The sequence below is a fragment of the Pongo abelii genome, chromosome 13 (assembly GCF_028885655.2).
Source record: "Pongo abelii isolate AG06213 chromosome 13, NHGRI_mPonAbe1-v2.0_pri, whole genome shotgun sequence".
Lineage (NCBI taxonomy): Eukaryota > Metazoa > Chordata > Mammalia > Primates > Hominidae > Pongo > Pongo abelii.
Window position 1 is genome coordinate 119,517,476 of NC_071998.2, and position 25,419 is coordinate 119,542,894.

Consider the following 25,419-nt stretch of genomic DNA (forward strand, 5'->3'; position numbering starts at 1 on the left):
TAATCTCAGCTACTCCGGAGGCTGAGGCAGAAGAATTGCTTGAACCCGGGAGGCAGAGGTTGCAGCCGAGATCACATCACTGCATTCCAGCCTGGGCGACAGAGCGAGACTCCATTTCAAAAAATAAAAATAAAAGACTGCCCAGGCTGCCAAGCAAGCATGTTAACACCTTGATCTGGGTGCTAGCGTTGGAGAAGTCCAGGATCGAATCGTGACTCCCCTGCCTTGTGGCTAGGTGACACTGGCTGGGGGAGAGGCCTCTTAGCTGGTTTCCTCCTTGGTTAAATATGTGCCCCCTCCCGGGGTGGTAAGGATGACATTACATAATGCTTAGCACTGGCACCTGGCACAGAAGGAGCTTAGCAAATTGCCACAGTGAAAAAACTAAAAATAATGCTTGTGCTGGTGAAGGTGGAAAGCCAGCACTAACTTCCTGTGTTGATTCATCTTTCTGGGAAGCAATTTGCAAATTTTATATCAAGAATCTTGGGCCGGTGCGGTGGCTCATGGCTGTAATCCCAGCACTTTGGGAGGCTGAGGCGGGCGGATCACCTGAGGTCAGGAGTTCAAGACCAGCCTGGCCAACATGGTGAAACCTCATCTGTACTAAAAATACAAAAGTTAGCCGGGCATGGTGGCAGACGCCTGTAATCACAGCTACTCGGGAGGCTGAGGCAGGAGAATTGCTTGAACATGGGAGCCGGAGGTTGCAGTGAGCCAAGATCGTACCATTGCACTCCAGCCTGGGTGACAAGAGCGAAACTCCATCTCAAAAAAAAAAGAATCTTGCACATGTTTTACCCTTTGACCCAATAACACCATTTGTAGGAGTCTAGCCTAAGAAAATAATCAGAAATGAGACTTTTACAAGATAGCAGGTTGTTCATGGAAACATTTATATATTTTTTCTTTTTTCTTTCTTTTTTTTTTTTTTAAAGACAGGGTCAGCTGGGCGTGGTGGCTCACGCCTATAATCCCAGCACTTTGGGAGGCTGAGGTGGGTGGATCGCCTGAGGTCAGGAGTTCGAGACCAGCCTGGCCAACATAGTGAAACCCTGTCTCTACTAAAAATACAAAAAATTAGCTGGGCCTGGTGGTGGGCACCTGTAATCCCAGCTACTCAGGAGACTGAGGCAGGAGAATCGCTTGAACCTGGGAGGCAGAGGTTGCAGTGAGCCAAGATCACGTCATTGCACTCCAGCCTGGGCAACAAGAGCAAAACTCTGTCTCAAAACAAAACAAAAAAAAAAGAGACAGGGTCTTGCTCTGTCTCCCAGTCTGGAGCGCAGTGGCACGATCACAGCTCACTGCAGCCTTTCCCTCCCTGGCTCAATGGAGCCTCCTACCTCAGCCTCCTGAGCAGCTGGGACTACAGGCCCATGCCACCACACCCAGCTAATTTTTGTATTTTTTTTAAAGACGGGTCTCGCTATGTTGCCCGGGATGGTCTTGAACTCATAGGTTCAAGTGATTCTCCTGCCATGGTCTCCCGAAGTGCTGAGATTACAGGCATGAGCCACCACATTCAGCCAAAACATTATTTATAATAGCTGTCTGGAAAATAATCAACTTTAGGGGAATAGCTAAATAAGTCATGGTGTCACCTTTTAAGGAACAGTGCACAGCCATCAGAAATTATGTTTTCAAAGGATAAACACCCACAATATGATGTGAAGTGAGCTCACTGGCTTATAAAATGCATGCACATTACCATCCCAGGTGTTTTTGTTTTGTTTTGTTTTTTTCAGACAGAGTTTTGTTCTGTCATCCAGGCTGGAGTGCAGTGGTGTGATCTCGGCTCACTGCAGTCTCTGCCTCCTGGGTTTAAGTGATTCTCCTGCCTCAGCATCCTGACTAGCTGAGACTATAAGCATGCACCACCACACCCGGCTAATTTTTGTATTTTCAGTAGAGATGGGGTTTCACCATGTTGACTAGGCTGGTCTTGAACTCCTGATCTCAAGTGATCTACCCAACTTGGCCTCCCAAAGTGCTAGGATTACAGGCGTGAGCCACTGTGCCAGGCCTTCCAGACCTATTCTGCTCCAGGACTTTATCTATCTATCCCTTCTCGTGGACTCTATCTATCCCTTCTCATGATGATGCCACATACTTTGATTATTATAGCTTTAGAATATGTTTACCCCCTCATAGTGCAAGCCCCTGACATTGTTATTCTTTAAAAAATTTTTGCTAATTCCCAATTATATATTTTTTTCAGATACTTCACAGAATTTTGTCAAACCTTCCCCAGCCTCTGAAATCCCATCAGAATTTTTGTTTGTTTGTTTTTGAGGCAGAGTCTCACTCTGTCGCCCAAGCTGGAGTGCAGTGGTGCAATCTTGGTTCACTGCACCCTCTGCCTCCTGGGTTTGAGTGATTCTTGTGTCTCAACCTCCCAAGTAGCTGGGATTACAGGTATGCGCCACCACACCCAGCTAATTTTTTGTATTTTTAGTAGAGATGGGGTTTTACCATGTTGGCCAGGCTGGTCTCGAACTCCTGACTTCAGATGATCCACCTGCCTTGGCCTCCCGAAGTGCTGGGATTACAGGCATGAGCCACTAAACCTGGACCTCATCAGAATTTTGATTGGTGTTGCACTAAATATGTTTAAATTAGAGAAAAACTGACATCTTTACCCCCGGTTTTTCAGTTTAAGAAGGAGGTAAATGGGCCAGGTGTTGTGACTCACACCTATAATCCCAATACTTTGAGAGGCCAAGGTGGGAGGATTCCTTGAGCCCAGAAATTCGAGACCAGGCTGGACAATATAGGGAGATCACCGTCTCTACAAATAACTAAAAATTAGCTGGGCATGGTGGTGTGTGCCTGTAGTCTCAGCTACTTGGGAGGTTGAGGTGAGAGGATCACTTGAGCCAGAGAGGTCAAGTCTACAGTGAGCCGTGATCGTGCCACTGCACTTCAGCCTTGGCAACAGAGTGAGACCCTGTCTCAAAAAAAAAAAAAAGAAAGAAAGAAAGAAAGAAAGAGAAAAGAAAAGAATGAGGTGAATGTCTCTATTATTTATTTATTTATTTGAGACAGAGTCTCGCTCTGTCTTCAGGCTGGAGTGCAGTGGCACGATCTCTGCTCAATGCAACCTCCAACTCCCCGGTTCAAGCAATTCTCCTGCCTCAGCCTCCTGAGTAGCTGGGACTACAGGCACCCGCCACCACGCCCGGCTAATTTTTGTATTTTTAGTAGAAACAGGGTTTCACCATGTTGGCCAGAACGGTCTCGATCTCTTGACCTTGTGATCCCCCCGCCTCAGCCTCTCAAAGTGCTGAGATTACAGGCGTGAGCCACTGCACCCGGCCGCGAATGTCTCTATTTATTCAAGCCTTGCAATAAGTTAGTTTCACAGGCCTCTTCACCTAGTACTTGCACAGTTTCTATGGTAGCTATTATTTCTATTTTCCCAGTACTCTTTCTAACTGGCTATTGACTATAGCTTCTTTATCTTGTAACCTGCCACCTCCCCACCTTGCACTATTTCTGTCCTCAGCAATGTCGTGTGCCCTTGATGGTAGAAAGTACCTGCCAACTTGTCCTCATGTCCTTGGGACCCAGCTCAGAACCCTGCACATCGCAGGTTTGTGTGGTGAAGGCTGATTAAATTAGTGAATGATGAATGAATGAATGGATTGCTTCAGGATGCAATTTCCTCCCTCTGTCCTCAGGTTAGTGTTCATCATAGCAGCCCTCCACGCCTTTGATATCTGTGTCCATCACCCTACAGAGGCAAGTTCCAGTGAGGCACCCAGCGTAGGCCATAAGGTGGGCACCCCCACCAGACGCCCCAGCTCAGAATCCCTGGGAACAGGCTGTATTCGGCAACAGCTCCAAGTCAGACAAGAGGCAGAGAAATATATAAGACCATGTGCTTATCACGTGGCCTCCCCAGTGGCTGTCGCCCACCTGTGCCTTTTCCTAAAAATAAATGGAGTGTGAAAGGCAGAGGACACAGGCAGGGAATAGCCGGATGGGCATGACCTCGTTGCTGCCCCTACCTTCTGGGGGACCCAGGGTAGGTCCTGACTTAGGGCTCTAGTTTGGCCATCTGTGCCAGACAGGACAGACTTGTGGATAACAGACTCTCTCTCCTCCCTTACCGCATCCAGCCACACCCTCTGCTACCTTCGCAACACTGAAGAAGTTTCTTTGGACAGTGCAATGGTGATGATGGTTATAATGACACTATTTGTAGCTCTCATTATTCACAGTTCCAGGCACTGTTGGAGGCTTTACCTAAATTATTATTATATCACTGAAGCTTCACACAATCCTATGAGTTGGGGTTATTATAATCCCCCTTTTACAGATGAAGAAACTGAAGCTTTGGGAGGTGAAATGATTTGCCCAAGGTCATCAGGTTAGAAAGTGACAGAGGTGGGATTTGAACACCAGGCAGTCTGGCTTCAGACCTAACCATGGCACGATCAGCACACATGGGCACCTGCCCTGTTCCAGGCTGATGGGGAGCCCTTCAACAGGAGATGAGGCGGTGCAGGCACAGATGCCTGGACTGCCAGAGCCCCAAAGCCCATAGGAAATATTGGTGCCCAGCCTATAACCATGTAGAGGAGGCCCAGCCCGACCCAGCCTGACCCAGCTGTTTCCTCAGCAGCGACCCTGCCCCAGGCTGTGCCAGGTGCCCTTGTTCCATGCACCTGGTCCCCTTAGCCCCTCCCCTGTGACTCCCATTCCAGCAGGATGATCCCTGCATCTTATTAACCTCTTCATCCCCCTGTGTCTTGCTCAGATCTGGCACAAAGTAGCTGCTGATCCATACCTGTGGAAAAAATGAATGAATGAATGACTCCAAAGAGCCAGACCCTGAGCAGACTTAGTGACTAAACATAATGACTTGACCCCGGAGCTGTGTAATAAGACCACTGCTCAATTCAACTGGCATTTATTGAGCACCTACTGTGTGTGTATACAACACAAGCACTGTCAGAAAGGGCTCGTGTTTTGGCCAGGCACGGTGGCTCATGCCTGTAATCCAAGCACTTTGGGAGGCCGAGGTGGGCGGATCACGAGGTCAGGAGATCGAGACCATCCTGGCCAACATGGTGAAACCCCGTCTCTACAAAAATACAAAAAATTAGTCAGGTGTGGTGGTAAGTGCCTGTTGTTCCAGCTACTTGGGAGGCTGAGGCAGGGGAATTGCTTGAACCCAGGAGGCGGAGATTGCAGTGAGCTGAGATCATGCCACTGCACTCCAGCCTGGCAACAGAGCAAGACTCCATCTCAAAAAAAAAAAAAAAAGAAAAGAAAGAAAGAAAAGAAAAAAAGAAAGGGCTCATGTTTTATTTTATGTGCACTAAAAATATGTATTCTCCACACAGCATCCCTGGGAGAAAACCATCGATTACCAGAGCTAGCATAGTGTAGGATGTAAATACGGAAGCTCTGAGTTACACTGACAACCGTCCACACCTTGACTCCATCATTTCTTGGCTATGTGACCTCAGACATGTTCTTTAATAACCTCTCTGTGCCTCAGTTTCCTCATCTGTCAAAGGAGGTTAATAAATCTTCTTTCTCGGCTGGGCACGGTGGCTCACGCCTGTAATCCCAGCACTTTGGGAGGCTGAGGTGGGTGGATCACTTGAGGTCAGGAGATCAAGACCAGCCTGGCCAACATGGTGAAACACCATCTGTACTAAAAATACAAAAATTAGCTGGGCATAATGGTGGGTGCCTGTAATCCCAGCTACTCAGGAGGCTGAAGCAGGAGAATTGCTTGAGCCCAGGAGGCAGAGGTTGCAGTGAGCAGAGATCACGCCACTGCACTCCAGCTTGGAGCTGGAGCAAGACTCTGTCTCAAAAAAAAAAAAAAAAAAAATTCTGCCCAGCACAGTTGGTGGTCAAAACTTAGGGAGCTCAGCCACGTATGGTGGCTCACACCTATAGTGCCAGCACTTTGGGAGGCCAAAACAGTAGGATCACTTGAAACAAGGAGTTCAAAACCAACCTGGGCAACAAAGCAAGATCCCGTCTGTACAAAAAAAAAAATTGTTTTAATTAACTGGGCATGGTGGTGTGCACTTGTAGTTTCAGCTATTTGGGTGGCTGAGGCAGGAAGCCTACTTGAGCCCAGGAATTTGAGGCTACAGGGAGCTGCGATTGTGCTACTGCACTCCAGCCTGGGCAGCTGAGGAAGGTTTATCTTATCTCTAAAAACAAACAAAAAAACAAAAACAAAAAAGCTTTGGGCTCTCAAGAGAGAGTAAAGAAGCCATTTCTTTTTTTTTTTCTTTTCTTTTCTTTTTTTTGAGACAGATTCTTGCTCTGCCACCCAGGCTGGAGTGCATGGCGTGATCTCGGCTCGATGCAACCACCACCCCTGCCTCCCAGGTTCAAGCAATTCTCCCACCTCAGCCTGTTGAGTTCCTGGGATTACAGGTGGGGGCTACCATGCCCAGCTAATTTTTGTATATTTAGTAGAGATGGGGTTTCACCATGTTGGACAGGCTGGTCTCGAACTCCTGGCCTCAAGTGATCCACCCACCTTGGCCTCCCAAAATGCTGGGATTACAGGCATGGGCCACTGCACCCGGCCCTGAGATTCTTCTTTTCAACCAATTCCATGTGATGCCAGGCTGCTGACCTGGCATCAGTGATACAGAAGTATAGGATACTTAGTATAATCCCATTTCTGTAAAAACAAAATGGAACAAAATGAATATGTATATATATGAAAAACAAAGCCAGAGAATAATCCCTAAGCTATAGTGGTTATCTCTAGGTGGGAGGGTGACCAGAGGTTTTCAAATACTTGTGTAAAGTCTGGTTTTACAATAAGTTTCAATATTGTAATTAGGGGGAAAAAAGTAAAAATAATAAAAGCTGGCTGGGCACGGTGGCTCACAGCTATAATCCCAGCATTTTGGGAGGCTGAGGCAGACAGATCATGAGGTCAGGAGTTTGAGACCAGCCTGGCCAAGATGGTGAAACCCCATCTCTACTAAAAATACAAAAATTAGCTGGGCACAGTGGCAAGCGCCTGTAATCCCAGCTACTCAGGAGGCTGAGGCAGGAGAATTCCTTGAACCAGGGAGGGAGGAGTTGCAGTGAGCCAAGATCACACCACTGCACTCTAGCCTGAGCGACAGAGCAAGACTCTGTCTCAAAAAACAAAAGAAATAAATAAAAAAATTAGCCGGGCGTGGTGGTGCATGCCTGTAGTCCCAGCTACTTGGGAGGCTGAGGCAGGAGAATCACCTGAACCTGGGAGGCAGAGGTTGCAGTGAGCTGAGATCGCGACACTGCACTCCAGCCTGGGAGACAGAGCAAGACTATGTCTCAAATAAATAAATAAATAAATAAATAAATAGGCTGGGCTCAGTGGCTCGTTCCTGTAATCCCAACACTTTGGGAGGCTGAGGCAGGCAGATCACAAGGTCAAGAGATTGAGACCATCCCGGCCAACATGGTGAAACCCCATCTCTACTAAAAATACAAAAATTGGCCGGGCGCGGTGGCTCACACCTGTAATCCCAGCACTTTGGGAGGCAGAGGCAGGCAGATCACAAGGTCAGGAGATGGAGACCATCCTGGCTAACACAATGAAACCGCATCTCTACTAAAATACAAAACATTAGCCGGGCGTGGTGGCACGAGCCTGTAGTCCCAGCTACTTGGAAGGCTGAGGCAGGAGAATCACTTGAACCCGGGAGGTGGAGGTTGCAGTGAGCCAAGATCGCACCACTGCACTCCAGCCTGGGTAACAGAGTGAGATTCCATCTCAAAAAACAAACAAACAAACAAAAAATACAAAAATTAGCTAGGTGTGGTGGCACGTGCCTGTAGTCCCAGCTACTCAGGAGGCTGAGACAGGAGAATCGCTTGAACCCAGGAGGCAGAGGTTGCAGTGAGCTGAGATCACGCTACTGCACTCCAGCCTGGCGACAGAGTGAGACTCCGTCTCAAAAATAAATAAAATAAATAAGTAAATAAATAATATTAAAAGCCCAGCCATGATGCCCTCTAGGCAAACATCTATAAACACACCCCCTCCTGGTGCCAGTCATCCGGGCTTCCATCTCTGCCTTCTCTTGTCCTCAGAGCATAATAACAGGTTGGCATGGAACAGCTGCCAGGTTCCATGCAAGTTGTGTGGCACTGATGCTCCAGCTGTCTGGTGAGCTGTTATCATTGGCATCCTCACAGCTGCAGCTTAATAAGGGCCCCCTGAGCACCAGGCCTGGGCTGTGCCCTACACAGGCATTTGATCTATTATTATCCCCATTATCCAGATTAGTTAACTGAGGTTCAGAGATGTGGAGGGACCTGGGTCACGCAGCTTGTTTAAGGCCCAGATTAGGCTCCTAATCCACTCCCTGGTGCTACCAGGGAGAGGGCCTGCTTGTTCCCCATGCCTGCCTCGAAGATTCCTCCCCACAAGGGTCAATCTCTGATCACCATCTTCACAATAGCAACACCACCCTACCCCTCCCCTGCTTTCTTGCTCTGCAGGGCATGCCATCTAACAGGGCCACGTTATTGCCCTATTTGCATATTGTCTGTCTTTTTCCACTGAATTGTCAGCCACATGTGGGTAAGGACTTTGTCCGTTTGGCTCACTGCTTTATCTCTGGAGTCTAGCATAGTACCTGGCTCAACAAATATGCATTAAATGGATGAGTAAGTGAACAGTCTCCAATTCACAGACCACTTTGTCAGCAGTGCCCCCACACTGTTCACAACACACGGAAATGACTCACTGACTCCCCATGAGCACAGTGTAGGCTAGCCTTCCCTTCCTAGCCTCCACCGTGAATACTAATTAGGTTTCTTAAATGCAGAGGTGGACGGCTGGGCTCAGGGCCCCATGGTCTGTCTGTGTGAAAGGGTATGCAGGGTAGGACTGCAGGAGCCCTGGATTTGAATCCCACTGTTTTACGCTGTTTTACCACCACCACCATCCTGATGGGTTGGAGCAAAGACTTCCACTCTCTAGGACAAGAGCTTCCAACTCTCCCAAGAAGGGCGCTCCAGGTGTCAGGGCCTCTGCACTTGCTGGTCATTCAGCCCGGCATGCTCTTCCCCTGATCTGCTTGCTGCTGGCTCCTTCTCATCATTTTGGTCTCTTCTCAAATGTCACTTCTGCAGAGAACCCCCCCGACTCCTGCCAAGCCAATGTGAACTTTCCACACCCACAAAGATACCTTTTTTCACACTGTTTATTTCCTCCATCCCTCTTACTATGAATTATTTTCATTTTTACTATTTCATGTATCTGCTTATTCATTTACTGTCTGTCTCACCAGCTTGATGCAAGATCTATGAGGGCAGAGGCCTTGGCTGTCTTATTCGTTACTGAATCTTCAGTGCCTAGGACAGGGCCTGGCTTCTAGCAGGTACCTAGTAAATATTTGTTGAATTCATGTTCCAACTTTCTCCTTCTAGAAACAAGGAAACTGAGGACCAAAGGCAGAAAAGGACATGTTGGAGATCAGAGTCAGGATCTAGGGGTAGAAGGCAGCGAGGTGAAGGGGAACTCCGGGTCAGGAGGCTGTGACCTCAGAGGAAACCCATCTGCTCTCCAGGCCTGTTTCCTCATCGGTAAGATGGAGTGATACAGCCAGACCACTATCCAAGAGGCCTGGTACTAGGGGTGAGACCCCACCCATTGACAAATATATTCTGCGCAGCATCCGCGCACCCCAGACACTGCTAAAGCACCCCGAAAGCCGCAGAAGGTGAAAACTACGACACCCATGGTGCCCCGGGCGGCGCCTGCGCACGGCGGCCGGCCCGCAGCGCCGTGGGCTCCCCCTAGCGGCGTCCGGGAGCGGTGCTCGCTCCGATCCCCGAGGGGCGGGGGCCCCGCGGCGCAGGCAGTCTGGACGCGCGGCTGCAGCGGCGGAGCCGGAGTCGGAGCCGGGAGCGCTAGCGGCAGCCTGATCGCAGCCTGCGGGGCCCGCCGCAGCCATGGGCAACCGCGGCATGGAAGATCTCATCCCGCTGGTCAACCGGCTGCAAGACGCCTTCTCTGCCATAGGCCAGAACGCGGACCTCGACCTGCCGCAGATCGCTGTGGTGGGCGGCCAGAGCGCCGGCAAGAGCTCGGTGCTCGAGAATTTCGTAGGCAGGTAGGCGCGGCGCGCCCCCAGGCGCCGACCCCCGACCCCCGGGATCCCTGGAGTCCCCGCCCGGGGCACCGACGGCGCGGCGACCTCGCAGCCCCCGACGCTGCACCCGCGGCCGGCGCGCCCCCCACCCCCAGCCGGAGCGAGGAGGCCCTCCCCCCACCGCGAGAGCCCCTCGGGGCAGCAGCGCCCCCCGCTAGTCTGCAAACGTCGTCAAGCCTCCGGCTACCGAATCACGCCCCCTCCTCCGTCCCATCCTTTAGGGCAGAGAACGCTCTGCCAGAAGCCCCGGGCAAAGGGCTGCCCCCCGCCCCCAACATGGGCATGGAGAGAGCCCGCATTACTCAGCGCCTCCGTTGGGCTCCGGGAGTCCCTTGGAGCGGGCAGCACCCGGGGGCAGCGTCCCCCACACCGGGCTCAATGGGGGACATCCCCCTACCCCCATGGGAATTCCTGGGCCGTGGCAGGGGTCAGCCCCCTCATCCCAGTCCCTAGAAGAGGACGTAGTCCCGTGGGCATCGAGGACCCGGCACGGCCTCCCGCCAGCACACGCACACCTCTGCGGCTCCCGCCGCCATCCGTGCGCAGCGCGGCGGAGGGGGGAGGCGCGGGCTGCAGGATGAGGAAGGGAAGAGGGGAGGAGAAACCACTTCTTATCCTTTTCTGAGCAGCCGGCCCCTTGCTTCGCCATGGCCCCTGGGTGGGGGGCGCCTGTCAGTGTCGCCCTCCCCTTGGCCTGGCCAGAGAAATCGTGATGGAGGGAGAGGCGGCAGAGGGCAGAGATGACTAAGACAGGGATGGCGGGAGGGGGGAGCCATTTGCAGAACCTAATCCCCCTCCCGCCTCTGATCCCACAAGGCGCTGAGAGGCCTAGGTGGTGGAGAGAGGAACAACCGCAAAGACAAAGGGTCCTGGGTTTAGCGGGGCAGGCAGGGTCGTGACCCACAGGCTCCCCCTAAACCCCTAAAGGGAGGCAGAAATAGTTTTTCTGGTGCTGAGGAGAGAGAAGAAAGATAGGAGCTCTCCAGGTACTGGAGGTGGGATGGGGGGCTGGGCAGACTGGGGGATGAAGTGAGAGAGTTTACACTGACCCCTTCTTTCATCTTCCCCCCATCTTCTTCAGAAACTCTTGCTTTCTTCCAATGACCTTCAGGGCCAAAAAAGTGACTGGCACATGGGAGAGGGAGGCAGGGGCCCTTGTCCGCAGAGGGACAGTAGTTCTGTCCAAGCCAGGTTCTGCTGCAAAACCTCAGGCAAGTCACTTGCCCTCTCTGAGCCTCAGTGTCCCCATCTCTAACATGGACAGTGGGACTGGGTGGTTGTTCCTGCCCCTCAAATGTCCTGGGAAACCCATGCCAGCCCTAGAGGTGAGAGGGAGGGGCCTGACCGGAGCCATGTGTGTGTGGGATGTTGGAAGGCCACCGTGGGGGCGGCTGTGCCCATCTGGTCAGCAGAGGGGGACGCATCTGTCTCTCCAATGGCTCCTGCAGAGCCCCCCTTCTGATCACATGACCCCCAGAGCTGCAGAGACACAGGCAAGAGATACACCACGGGCCCCTTCCCCAAGGGCCAGCAGTCAGGGATACCCAGCAGTTTAGAGTGGAGAAACCATATTCCTACCTCTCATCCTTTGAATGTTGGCTGAACTCCTGCCCCATGCCAGGCTGCGTGCTCCAGGCTTGGGGTAGGGAGGGGACCAACTGGTGATTTCAGCCCCCATCTACTGAACCCATCCCATGCACCCCCCTATGCTGAGTCCTTCATAGGCTCACAGGAGCTCCCAAGAGGCAGGTACCATGATGCCCATCCTACAGATGAAGAAACTGAGACCCTGGAGGTTAGATGCCTTGCCCAAGGTCACACATTCAGGAAGGGCAGCAGCTGTTAGACTCCAAAGCCCAATTCCTAATCTCGATGCTGCACATCCTCTGAGAGCCAGGTCCTGCACCAGGCACAGGGACGTGCGGGTGGGTGGGCCTCCATTTCCCCATCTGCGGAATGGAAATGCTGACAGCCGCTGCCCTGCCTTCCTGAGAAGGTGACTGTGGGCTCCACTGAGTTCATGGGTGGAAAGGCGCTTTTGTAAACATGCGGGAGGGGGCGCTGATAGCCAATTAGGCTTGGGGACCTGCATGCCCAGCCTCTGCCCTCCTGGAGCCCATGACGCAGGGGCCATCCCTGACCACAGCAGATTTCATCGAGTACTTGCTTGTTGAGTGGTGGAGCAAGGTGTGGACTGTGCCCCAGGAGGCCTGGGCCCTCTGGCTGCCCTCTCCACCCCAATGCCCTTGGCCGTGGTCCCCACAGGAGGATGTGCAGGGTGTCCAGATGCAGGCCCAGGGCAGGTAGGGGGCTTAGGTTGATGTGAAGGAGTAGACAGGAAAGCATTCGTGATCCCCTGAAAGCTAGTGAGAAGGCCAGGGAAACTGAGGCTCAGTGGGTTCCACCGTCTCAGCCTGCCAGCTCCCTCAAGGGCTCCTGACCTCTCCAACAGGGCTCAGTCCCCAGACTGGTGAGCACAGTAACAGCCATTCTGTCTCCTGGGGCTTCCCAGGAGCCAATCCCCCATGGAAAATGCTTCAGAGGAAAATGCATCAGGGCTGCCCCAGGCCCACCTGGGCTTCTGGGTGCTCAGGAGGATCCTGCTGTCAACTCTGCAATGGAGGTAGCCTTGCAGCTGCCTGGGATGCTGCTAGAACTTGTCTGGGTGTATACTATTTCTTCACCCCCTTCCCTTTTACAGAAGGGAAAACTGAGGCCAATTCATTCAGTCATTTAGCAAACATTTGTGGAGGGTGCATGATGTCTCAGCACTGGGGATTCTATGGTGGAAAAGACCAAGGCTCTGCATTGCAGAGGGAGAAACTCAGAAGACAACTGGAAAATGTGGTGAATGTCAGGGAGGGGAGTGGGGCTGCTCTCCCCAGGGAGGTCAGAGGTCTCCAGGAGGAGGTGGCATCTGAGATGAGAACCAAGGGATGAGAAGCTGTGTAACTTGCCAGGGGTGGGAGAGTTCCAGGCCAAGGGAAAGGTGCAAAGGCCCCAGGGTAGCAAAGAATTTGGTGCCTTCGAAGAACAGAAAGGAGTCCCTGTAGCTGGTGTTCGGCTAGCAAGGTGGAGACAGGACCTGAGAGATAGGCAGGGGCTAGATCTACAAAGCCCTTAGACCATGAGGAGTGAGGAGTTTGGGTTTATTTTCTCTCTTGCGGGAAGCTTTTTAGTAGTGGAGTGATGAGCTAATTCTAGCAAGGGTGTGACTTGGGGAGGGGGTGAGGGAAAAGGCAGGAGACTAGTGGGGAGGCTGCTGCAGTGGGCAGGGGGTAGTGGGGGGCCTGGACGAGGGCTTCAGCTGTAACGAGAAGGAGAATGGTGGGTGGGTTTCAGGATATATTTTAAAGGAAGTCCTGCTGGAGGATGAATGTGGAGGGTGAGGAAAGAGGAATCAGTGATGACTTCTGGGACTTTGACCTGAGTTCTTAGGTGGGTGTTGGTGCCATTAACAGAGTCGGGAAGAGTAAGGAGGAGCAGACTGGGGGTCGGGGGAAGACCAGGGTTTGGTTCTGAACATATTGAGCCTGAGATGCCTGTTAGACTTCTAAGTGGAAGATGTCAGCTGGCAGTTTGGTGATGCAAGTCGAGAGCTCAGGGGGAAGGCGGGCTGGAAATAAAAATTTGGAAGTCATTGGTGTAGAGATGGGATTTAAACCCGAGAGTAGATGAGCTCATCCTGGGGGTAAGTGTAGACGGGGGAGTGTTTGTGGACCCAGCACACGCCAGCCTTTCATGAACAGATGCCTGGTGCCCTAGGCCAAAGGGGCCTCCTCACTGTCCCTCCAGCTCCTCTTTATCACCCCAGCCCCACTACACCCCCACCCCAGTGCTCCTGTAGGGCCAAGAGTGGGTTGTCCTAGGGCAGGCCAAGTCTGGTGGGAATGTGGCAGAGGGGCCGAGAGCATGGTGTGGATCAGACCTGCCGAGTATGAAGCTCAACTCTGCCACTTACAAGCAGAGAAACCCTGGGCATGTTCCCCAAACCCTGCCCAGCTGCTATTTCCTCATCTGTAAGATGGGGATGATAATAGCACATCCCTTGTGAGATTATGGTGAGTGTTGAGACAGTCCCCAGGAAGCACTCGGGGCAGGGCCTGGCATGGAGGACGCGCTGCTTCTATCCCTGCCTGGGCGTAGACTCCCTGCCTGGGCGTAGACAGGCAAGCCCTCTGAGATGGCATGGGCTGGGAGGTGCACCAGGACGGGGGCATGGGTTGGGGATCTTCTCCATCCAGGGTAGGGTAGGGGTCCTGATGAGTGACCCTCTGCCCAGAGACCAAGGAGCAGCCTGGGAGGAAGGGTTTTAGGTTTCCCCATGACTCTGCCTACCCCCGCCTCACCCCCAGGCTTTCTGTCTCCCCCAATGCCCTTGTCCCTTCCTCCACATTCTTTTTTTTCTTTCTTTCTTTTTTTTTTTTGAGACGGAGTCTCGCTCTGTCACCCAGACTTGGAATGCAATGGCGTGATCTCAGCTCACTGCAACCTCCACCTCCCAAGTTCAAGTGATTCTCCTGCCCTAGCCTCCCGAGTAGCTGGGATTACAGGCATGCACCACCACGCCCGGCTAATTTTTGTATTTTTAATAGAGATGGAGTTTCATCATGTTGTCCAGGCTGGTCTCAACTCCTGACCTCCAGTGATCCACCCGCCTCAGCCTCCCAAAGTGCTGGGATTATAGGTGTGAGCCATAGCACTCAGCTCTCTCCTCTGCATTCTATCCCAGCGTGGACGTGGTGCTGGTCTCTGGACTCTGAGAGCCCCTCTCTTTGTCAAACCTAGCCTTTCCCAGGGGAGACAGCCCACTCCCCACTATTAAGCTCTGTCTCTTCCTCTGAACACACCAGGATGCATCATAGTGGTCCCATTTCTCAGATTTGGAGATGGAGGCCAAAGACTATTAGGGGATAAATGAGACATCCTAGGCAGAGTGTCGATGACCTGGAGGGGGCAGAGGGAACTAATATTTCCTTGGCACTTGCTGTGTGCCAGGCCCTGAAGATACAGCTGTGAGTCAGCCAGACCCATCCTGCTTGGGGAGGCTTGCGGCTGATTGGGGCAGACAGACATGAAATCCACAAAGAGCATGTTTGTTGTGTATTTTGAAGGAGGCTGCTCCTGTGTTGCAAGGAGCCTGACGTTGAGGGGAGAGGGGCTTTCTGGGCCATCAGAAGGCCTCCTGAGGAGGTAGCATTTAAGATTGGACCTGAGCAAGACTAGGACGTGGTCAAGCCAAGGCGTGGACTTCTGCAGGTGCAGGGACTGTCCTGAGCAAAGGGTTAGGGGGAAAAGAGCCCAATGGGTTTGAGAACCCGGATGAAGGATGAAGGGCAGTGTGGCTGAGTGAGGAGCAGAGGCTAGAGGTGAGACTAGGAGGGTTGGGGAGGCGGGGCTTGAGGGGCCTGTTAGGGGCCCTTTGACAGTCTCCCACCCACCTGGAGAGCTGCCACACTCTGCTCCAGCCTCTGCATGCTCAGAGCACACACCTGCCACATGCTAAGCACACACTGCCTGTGAGCCAGATGTGGAGCACACCCCTGGGGCTGGAAACATGGAAATGCACCCATCCACAGCCAGAGGACATCCTCTCCAAACCCACGCCCCACCATGGCCCAGAGGAGCTGGGAGTGAAAGGTGACCCTGGCAGACAGTATCTGATCTCGGCGCCAGGAGAATCGAGTTTCCCAGGCCCTGGCTGGGTCAGAGGGTCGGACCCAGGGAAGGGGGTGCAGGTGGGACAGTGGAGAGGGTAGGCAGGGCAGGAGTGGAGGAAGCGGGTCATGGACACAGTGCTGTCAGGCGTGGAGAAACGGACGCCCACATGCCATATGTCTATGTATTCCAGTTATAAATCAAGCTGAGGAATTGCTAAATTCAATACATTCTGCCCTCCCACCATAACAAACGCACCTTCATCACAACCTGACCAGCTGGGTTTGAATTCAGAATTTCGGACTCCTTGGAGTTCCGTGGTGGATGTGGAGGCATGGGGACAGGTGTCCCCTCTCCCCAGGCTGCCCGTCATTGCCCTCTTTATCCCTCCGGGGTTCACTTGTGAACACCCCAGCCCTCATATCCCAGCTCCAGAAAGGACCCACCTTGGGCCTGGGCTGGTCCCCACTTGGGCCTGGGTGGTGGGCTTGGAACTGCTTGAGGGGAATTCTGGGGTACCTGAGCATGGCCTACGAGGGGAACACAGGCTTCAGCTGGGCACCTCCCCTGGCCCCTGGGGAACTCTGCCCCATGGGGAGGGTGAGGCCAGAGGAGGTCCAGAGAGGGACCCCTAAGTGTAAGTCTTGGACTAAGGGCTCCATTCCCCAGGCCTAAGGGCAGTACTGATGTCTTCTATCATTCCAAGCTTTTGTTTTGTTTTGTTTTGTCTGTTTTGTTTTGTTTGAGACAGGATCTCACTCTGTCACCCAGGCTGGAGTGCAGTGGGGCGATCTTGGCTCACTGCAGCCTTGACCTCCCAGGCTCAAGCCATCCTCCCACCTCAGCCTTCTGAGAAGCTGGGATGACAGGCATGCGTCACCACACCCAGCTAAGCTTTTTATTTTATTTTTTGTAGAGATGGGGTCTCACTATGTTGCCCAGGGTGGCCTCAAACTCCTGGACTCAAGTGATCCTCCCACTTTGGCCTTCCAACCAGGTTTTTATTTTATTTGTATTTATTTGGCATTATTATTATTATTATTATTATTATTAGAAACAGGGTCTTGCTCGGTCACGCAGGTTGGAGTGCAGTGGTACAATCTCAGCTCACTGCAACCTCCACCTCCCAGGTTCAAGCGATTCTCCTACCTCAGCCTCCCAAGTAGCTGAGACTAACAGGCAGCCGCCGTCATGCCTGGCTAATTTTTGTATTTTTAGTAGAGATGGGGTTTCACCATATTGGCCAGGCTGGTCTCGAATTCCTGACCTCAGGTGATCTGCCCGCCTTGGCCTTGCAAAGTGCTGGGATTACAGGTGTGAGCCACCAGGTTTTTAGATGGCAAAAATGACACAGAGAGCGTAGGGAACCTGCCTAATGTCACACAGCAATTGAATCAGAGGCAGGCCAGGAACAGGCATGGGTCTCCTGCCTCCAGTCCACACTTTTCCATGTTGCTGTCTACCCTATTCCCCACCCCAGTCCCACCCATGTGTGCACACACCTACACACCTCAGTGTCTCCTCCTCTCTTCTTCCTGGGCAACTCGCTGGCACTCTTACCCATTCCTTGGAATGAAATCTGGCTAAGAAACAAGAATCGTTTGGAGAAGTCAGGCCTGGCAACTTAGAAATACTATAACCAACAGAAAAAAAAAAAAGTAATATTGAGCTTGGAAGGTGTTCAAAATATTCTCCTGAATGGCATCTTCCCAGTGCCCTGGCCAGAGGCCCCAAGATCAACTGCCTGCCGGCTCCCCCATCCTCCCCATCTGACTTGGTCCCCATGCCCTGTAGATTCTGCCCAGTTCACTCCTGTCTACCTCAAACTCCAGCCCCTTTGTCTTAGCAGCAGAGTAGCTTCCTCCCTTGTCCCCCTAACCCATTCCCCACCCAACAGCATGGAACTCTCTCCAGCCTCCCCATCTATCTTCCTAGCTTGAAGCCCTCTTTGGATTCCCTGCCCTCAAAACAGAATCCCACACCTGAGTTGGGCCCCTGAGGGCTGATTACCCAGTCCTGCTTCCTTTCAGCCACTCCCTCCTGGTCTACCTGAATATATTACAGTTCGTGGGAAAAATAGGGCCGTCCCCTCTCTCTCACTCTCCTGGGGTGCTATTGCATATGCTGTTCTCTCGCCTGGAAGCCTCTTTTTTTTTTTTTCTGTACAGACAGGGTCTTGTTATGTTACCCAGGCTGGTCTCAAACTTCTGGCCTCAAGCCAGGTCTCAAACTCCTGGCCTCAAGCTGGGGCTTGAACTCCTGGCCTCAAGCGATCCTCCCACCTCAGCCTCCCAAAGTATTGGGATTACAGGTTCCAACCACTGTGCCGGGCCCCTGGAAAGCTCTTCACCCTGCCCTTGTCTTCCTCTTTCACTGGGTCTTTCCTCCAAGTGTCACATCAGCCAACACCTCCTCTGGGATGCCTTCTCTGATCACCCTCTCCTGCCATGACCTGGCCCTCCCTGAGTGGGGTAGGGCTTTGTTTTCTCCCAGATGGGAAGCTGTAGAGGAAGAAAGAAGCCCGTTGCCTTAGGCTCAGAGCTCCTGGCAGAGGGCGGCTCCAACCATGGTTAATATTAACAACGTATCTAGTCATGACTGTGTTATTCTTTAATCACTCTGTCTCATGTGCCTCTCTTCTTAGGTCAGGGAAAGGAGGCCACTAGCCAGGGTAGGGAGAAAAATCTCAGCGGGTGAATGCACCCTCACCCCCAACCTGGGTCCCCATTTCGAAGGAATGCAATGCTGTAGCACATAAAGCACCCAGCACATGGCACGTGCTCAGGAACTGGGACCTGCCAGTGGGCACCCCCGTTAGGTCCTTCCACAGCCAGGATCTCAGGGCATTCCCTCAGCAGCCCTAGGAGGCAGCTGCTGGCTTGTGTCCTATTTCACTGATGGGCAAACTGAGGTTCAGAACAGGGAAATAATTTAGTGGCCGAGTTGGGGTTCCTTCTCATCAAGATGCTGGTGATAAGAAATAAGGATCCATAGCCGGGCATGGTGGTGCACACATGTAGTCCCAGCTACTTGGGAGATTGAGGTGGGAGGACCGCTTGAGCTCAGGAATTTGAGGCTGCAGTGAGCTATGATCGTACCACTGCACTCCAGCCTGGGCAACAGAGCAAGACCCGGCCAGAAGGAAGGAAGGAAGGAAGGAATCAAGGAAGGAAGGAAGGAAGGAAGGAAGGAAAGAGAAAGAGGATCCAGATGTAGCTGCATAGTGAATAACTTTGGAAATGTCTATGATACGTTAGGTGAATAGAGAAGCTATCAAAGGGCTGATAACCCAGTGTGCCTGTGAGCACCTGAGAGGCATGTGATTTCACCTTTCTGAGTCTCAGTTTCTTCCCTGTAACATGGAGAAACTGATCACTCTGATTTCACACAGCCAAGCAAGAATCGATCCAAAGGCTGTAGATTTTCTTAAACAGCTTTACTGAGGTATAATTTACATGCCATACAATTCACCCATTTTAAAGGCAGAATTCAATGATCTTTAGTATATTTACAGAGTTGTGCAACCATCATCACTATCTAATTTTAGGATATTTCCGTCACCCTAAAAAGAAATCTTGTGCTGATGTAGATTTTCAAGTCCCTGGCAGAGTCCCTGGCTGACAGTCAGCAATTCGTCAGTGTTTAGCCATGATGATGATGATTAATGATAAAATGTTTACAGTGGCTCTCATCAGGTGTTGGGATGATGATTGGTTTTTATTTTTTAAATATTTCACGTATTTTCTGGATCTTTTTGTTTGTTTGTTTGTTTTTTTGAGACAGAGTCTCACTCTGTCATCCAGGCTGGAGTACAGTGTCAGGATCTTGGCTCACTGCAACCTCTGCCTGCCGGGTTCAAGCAATTCTCCTGCCTCAGTCTCCCAAGTAGCTGGGACTACAGGCGCACGCCACCACACCCTGCTAATTTTTGTATCTTTAGTAGAGACGGGGTTTCACCACGTTGGCCAGGCTGGTCTCAAACTCCTGACCTCAGGCGATCCACCCACCTCGGCCTCCCAAAGTGTTGGGATTACAGGAGTGAGCCACCGCGCCTCGTCATTTTCTGAATCTTTTAAAATGGAGAACATATGATTTTAAAAATTAGAGGCGAAAGAGATCTATTTCCATTTTGAAAATATAAAGTCATCAACACTTAAAGTCATCAACACTTGGATTGATGGAAGGGAAGGAGGGAGGGAGGGTGGGAAAGAAAGTAGGAAGGATGAGAGGATAAGAAATAAGGGAAGGTAATAGGCTCTGCTTAATAGGGAGAAAGATTGCTGTGGAGAGAGCACCTACCCGGAGTCAGGAGCCCTACCTTGTCACCAACTTGCACCATGATCTTGGGCAAGACTTTTCCCTTTTGTGCCTCAGTTTCTACCCCTACACAATGAAGCCGATGGTAGAGCTCATCTTCCATTCACTCTTTTGGTCAGTGCGGGTGTCCTGAGAGTCTGCTACATGCCAGACCCAGGGCTGGGTGCTGGGATATTGTGACGAACAGGTCTAGCCTAGTCCCTGCTCCCGGGGCCATCAGAACATCAAGGAAAGCCAAGGCCAGAACTGCCCTGCAGTGTTCAAACCTCAGCTTGAAATTCATGAGCTGTGACGGGGATGCCTAGGGTCCCCTGGGGCAGCAGGAACAGAGAGGGACTTGTTGTCTGGGGGCAGCCTCACCTCCTCCCAACTGTATTTCTTGGCCCACCCACTCCCTTGCAGGCACCCCAGCTCCCTGCTTCAGAGCACACCCCTGCCCACCCCCTTTGCCTTCCACCTCCAGGGTCAAGATCTGGCTGGAAATACCCTGCCCTCACCCCCACGCTCGCTGCCATCCTCCAGGAAACCCACCGTCCAACTCTCTCCCCGCTGCCTCTTCTGGTGACGAGGCTGTGGGAGTCCAGCCTGTGCTCTCAGCATGCCCAGCAAGCTATCGTTATTTATAATCATAGTAGCCAAGATTGGTTCAGCCATCAGCTTGTATAAGCCTCACAGCAACCCATTTTACTGATGTGGAAACTGAGGCTCACAGAGGTATGGTCATTTGTGCACAGCCACACAGCTCCTACATGACAGCTCAGACATTCAATGCGGGGTCCATCTGACATCAGAGCCCAAAAAAGAGGAGGCATAGAGGAATGACCGGCATTGGGTGCACGCCCAGTTAAGCGCGTTACTTCCTGGCGTCATTTGCATTCAGCAGGGCCTGGGAACCAGGATCCCAGAGCTCTGGCCCCAAGTCTCAGGTCCTAGAGTAGGGGTAGGGGTAGGGGTCACGTCAGCCCTTGGGTTCAGTTTCTCCAGGCCCCTCTCACGGTGACAACTCCAGTTCAGAGAGGGAGTGTGGCATTTGGGGTTCCTGAGAGGTGTTTGTTTTGTCCCCTCATGTTTCACGTTTGAAGGTGCCTCTGCAGATGGCCAGGCACAGCCTCCCTGGGAACCCACCATCTGCTCCAAATGAGTGGGGAGAACTGGCATGCCAGCAGCCGCCCCTCCCACGCCGGGCACAGCACGCAGCCTCCGAGGCTGGTGGGCCTGACACTTTTCTCTGGGCACCTGTTCTGTCCTCCCTCAGCCTAACCAGGAGCTGGAGGCTGGATCTAGTCTGGATCCCCACTGGGGGGAAGGAGGGCCACCCAAGGGACCCTTAAACAGAGGGCTAAATTGGGACAGTGTGTCCAGGTGAAAGGGAAGAGTTAGGGAGCTGCTGAGTCATGCACATTCCTTCCCGTGTTGCCTGCACGCCTACTACGTGCGGGGCCTGTGCCAGGCAGGAACCCGGAAGTGAGTGAGGAGCTCATTGTCCGGACCTGGGGACCTGCTGGTCCTCCCCACTGTCAATCCAGACGTGAGACTGGGAAGCAGACCTCTCGGGTCCTGGCACCAGGCACCAGGCCAAGGAAAGACCAATGTAGGATTCGATGCAGGAGCCAGCCTGGCCCTGGCTCCTCAGCACGGGGCGGATGGTCCTTAAACTTAACACGGAGTGTGGAAACAACCTGAGGATCTATTTAAAACCCAGATTCTGCCTCCCTGTGAAGCCCTCTTGAGATTCTAGCCCAGCATGCCTGAGGAGCATGCGTCTGGACAAACTACCCAAGGCATTCTGATGCAGGCTGCGTGAGGGCCTCACTTTGAGAACCTGGGCCATGACAGAGATGGGCCACCTCCCCATCTAGGCACCAGGAGATCTTGGCCCTGGGAGGGGTTGACCCCCAGACATGGCCCTGCCTCTAGTCTCTGCTTCCCAGAAGCTACTTGTCCTTTAAGTAGCCCTGGGGAGGCAGCGAGCAGCTGGCCCAGACCCTGACCACCCAGCATTCTCGCCAGCTGGGCCCTGGGCTCCCCGCACCCGCTATGTGGCACCTTGGAGACCTCCACCCCTCAGGCTCACCAGGGCCGGGTGGGCCCATCTGCTCAAGGAGAGGCCTCTCGGGGAAGAACTCCAGGGAAAGTCCATGTCTCTGCGTGGGGGACTCTCTGTGGGGAGTCCCATCCTTTCCAGCCCCTCCTGCAGTTTCCATGGCAACTACTGTTGCCATGGTGTTGCTGGTGAGGAGCTGGTGGAGAAGAGGGTGGACCCCCGGCCCCCACACCCACCCCAGCTTCTATGAGAACAGCTGTTCTATCTCCACAGCCCTGGGGGACTCCCAAAACTGGAAGTCACGCCCCCAAAGGAGTCTTTGAGTAAAGGATGGGAGAGATTGAGACCGGAAGTCCTCCCACCCCCCGGCAAACCCCCTCCCTCTGTGCCGCCTGGCACACCTCTGTTCTAGCACATACCACACTACATTGCATTATCTGTTTACTTGTCTGTCTCTCCCACCGCACTGTGAGTTCCTCAGGGTGGGAACTGTCTGACTCATCATCTCCCATCCCCAGAGCCCGGCACAGGGCCCGGCGCAGACTGAATTGAATTGAATTACATAAAAAGCCAAGTCTGGCTTCTTGGGTTTGAGGCAGCACCATCGAATGAGGAAGTTTCCAGGCTGAGGGTCCAACAGACACTCGGCTTTGAATCCCCGCTCGGCTGTGTGACCTTGGGTGAGTCACTTCAGCTCTCTGAGCCTCATCTGCTTCCTCTGTAAAATGATAATCTCTATATCAGAGCACAGATTCGAGGACTTGGGGATTCAATCAGAATTTATTGAGTGCCCCTTGTGTGCTAAGCCCTGTCCTGGGCACTGGGATACAGTGGCAGACGGAAAGAGGCTGCCCTGCTCACTGTCTGGCAAGAATGAAAAGCATTTGCCTGGTGCGTAGAAATGATGAATATACACAGGGCTTACCATCCTTCTCCTTCTCCAGTATAATGCCTGACTCCTCTCCAGCAGCCTCCGCTTCCCCAGACATGAGGCAGTGGAGAGGCTTCAAGAGGGGGCTTTGAACCTAGGAGCTCTGGGTCTAGTCTGTTGTACCTAAGACCCTTAGCTCCTGACCCTGGGGTGCAAGAAGACTTGTGAGTCTGGGTCAGGCTCTGGGCTGGGGGCAAGAGACTTGGGTTCCACCTCTGGCTCTGTAGAGCCCGAGTGTATCTTTTTCCCTCCCTGGGCCTCTCCATGAATAAGGCGCTGGCTGTGTCTCAATGGTCCCTCGGGCTTCGACCTGCTCCCCACTTTCCTGGGCCCTGGAGATCCCATGACTGGCAATTCTGACATCCTGATTCCTGGAGAGGCCTTCACCCTTGTGCTTGCGCCAGCCTGGAGGGCGGTGCAGAGGGAGGTGGATGAAAAGAGCTGACTGGACAGAGAACCGGCACCCGCAAGAGTCAGCCAAAAGGACAGATGAGGTTGACATTGGCACGAGCAGATGTCTGAGCTATAGACTGTCAGGTCTGGACACAGGGGATGACTTTGGGACCCCTCATTCCAGTCCTTCAAAGGCGGCTCGGTTCACAGGGGGCTGAAGGGCAGGGGAGTCTCACTGCAGAGTCAAATATATCCGAGACCAGGGTCTGCTCTGCCAGATACTGGCTGTGCAACCTGAATGTCTCTAAGCTGCAGCTCCCTCATCTGCAAAATGGGGGTAATAACAGCACCTGCCTCATGGGGCTACAGTATGGAGCCCCACTAAGCGCCTGGCATGCAGCAGGCACTGAGAAGCATGAGTTTTTTTGTTTTTTGGTTTTTTTTTTTTTGAGATGGAGTTTTGCTCTTGTTGCCTAGGCTGGAGTGCAATGGCGCGATCTTGGCTCACCATAACCTCCGCCTCCCGGGTTCAAACAATTCTCCCGCCTCGGCCTCCCAAGTAGCTGGGCTTACAGGCGCCTGACACCCCGCTGGCTAATTTTTTTGTGTTTTTAGTAGAGACAGGGTTTCACCATTTTGGCCAGGCTGGTCTCGAACTCCTGACCTCAGGTGATCCGCCCGCCTCAGCCTCCCAAAGTGCTGGGATTACAGGTGTGAGCCACTGCACCCGGCCCATGAGTCCTTTTCCTTGCCACCTCCTTCCCCACTCTTCTTCAACCCTAGCCATATGGAGCCTGGAGAAGGGGAAGTGAGATGCTGCCCTGCCCCACAGCGGAAGGGAGGGGAGAAGTTACAGCTCTGTTTCCTGGGATCCACTCTGTGGACATTGGACACATAGGCATGTGGGAGACCCCACGCCTCAGTTTCTCTGGGGCCGAATGGCCGTGGCTGGGTTGGGGCAAGGACTTCCTATTGGTTCAAAACCAACACAGGACGTATCTAGGAGTTGATCCAGTCTCTTGGCAGCTCAGACGCATAAATTCTGTGACCCAGGCGACTTGAGGAAAAGTATTTTCCACCTTTCTGGGCTGCCATATGCCCTTAGTTACCTGAAGCCCTTGGGCTAAGGAGCGGTGGAGCCAGCACTTTGGAGGGAGCTTTGGCTCTCCCAGGGGCAGGACAGGTACCCCTGGGACAGAGGGTGCCCCCTCATATCTTGACCCTCCTTTGACCTCCAACTCATTGTAGGGACTTCCTGCCTCGAGGATCTGGCATTGTCACCCGACGTCCCCTGGTCTTGCAGCTGGTCAATGCAACCACAGGTACGTGCCCTCCTTCAACAGCAGCCAGGCCTGCCCACTCCAGCCTCTCCCCCGTCCCCAAGCTGAGGGCCGGCCTGGCCACAGAACTTGCTTGCTGTGTGACTGTGGGCCTAGTTCCCCTTAGGGATAGCGGGGATCAAAATACATAATGGAGAAGTGGGTGGTGGTTCTGCTTGGGTGTGTCTAGGGGGTTCTATTACCGGTGGGAGATGAAAACCCCCAAGTGGGGTTCCAGACCTTGATGCCTACTGCCCTTCCCCTGCCCGCTTCTGGGGCAGAATATGCCGAGTTCCTGCACTGCAAGGGAAAGAAATTCACCGACTTCGAGGAGGTGCGCCTTGAAATCGAGGCCGAGACCGACCGGGTCACCGGCACCAACAAGGGCATCTCGCCGGTGCCCATCAACCTCCGCGTCTACTCGCCGCACGGTGAGGACCCTGGCCCCGCCCCAACCTCTAAGCCTCATTTTCTTGGCCACGCACCTCTGCAGGCCTCGCTCCTCCTGCAGACTCCGCCCCTAGAGCGACCCTGCCTCTGCATCATCCTATTCCAAGCTCCACCCAGCCGTGATTCCGCCCACTTCCGACCACGCCTCCAACAGGCAGCCAC

At 53.0% G+C, this 25,419-nt stretch overlaps 1 protein-coding gene across 13 annotated transcripts in view; it reads left to right on the plus strand.

Annotated features, from left to right (window-relative positions):
- Nucleotides 1–9,838: 9,838 nt before the first annotated feature.
- Nucleotides 9,839–25,419, plus strand: part of DNM1 (dynamin 1) — a 51,985-nt gene continuing 36,404 nt past the window's right edge. For 9 of the 13 annotated variants that reach the window (XR_010136448.1, XR_010136450.1, XR_010136449.1 and 6 more), the window contains exons 1-3: nucleotides 9,840–10,106; nucleotides 24,737–24,810; nucleotides 25,089–25,238. Coding sequence is in view for 10 of the 13 variants with exons in the window: in XM_054521139.2 (XP_054377114.1) it covers nucleotides 9,946–10,106; nucleotides 24,737–24,810; nucleotides 25,089–25,238 (385 nt within the window). In the remaining 3 variants the exon portion in view is untranslated. Of the gene's footprint in view, nucleotides 10,107–24,736; nucleotides 24,811–25,088; nucleotides 25,239–25,419 lie in introns of all 13 variants that reach the window. The other 4 variants (XM_063714053.1, XM_063714057.1, XM_063714062.1 and 1 more) reach the window with 1 other exon arrangement.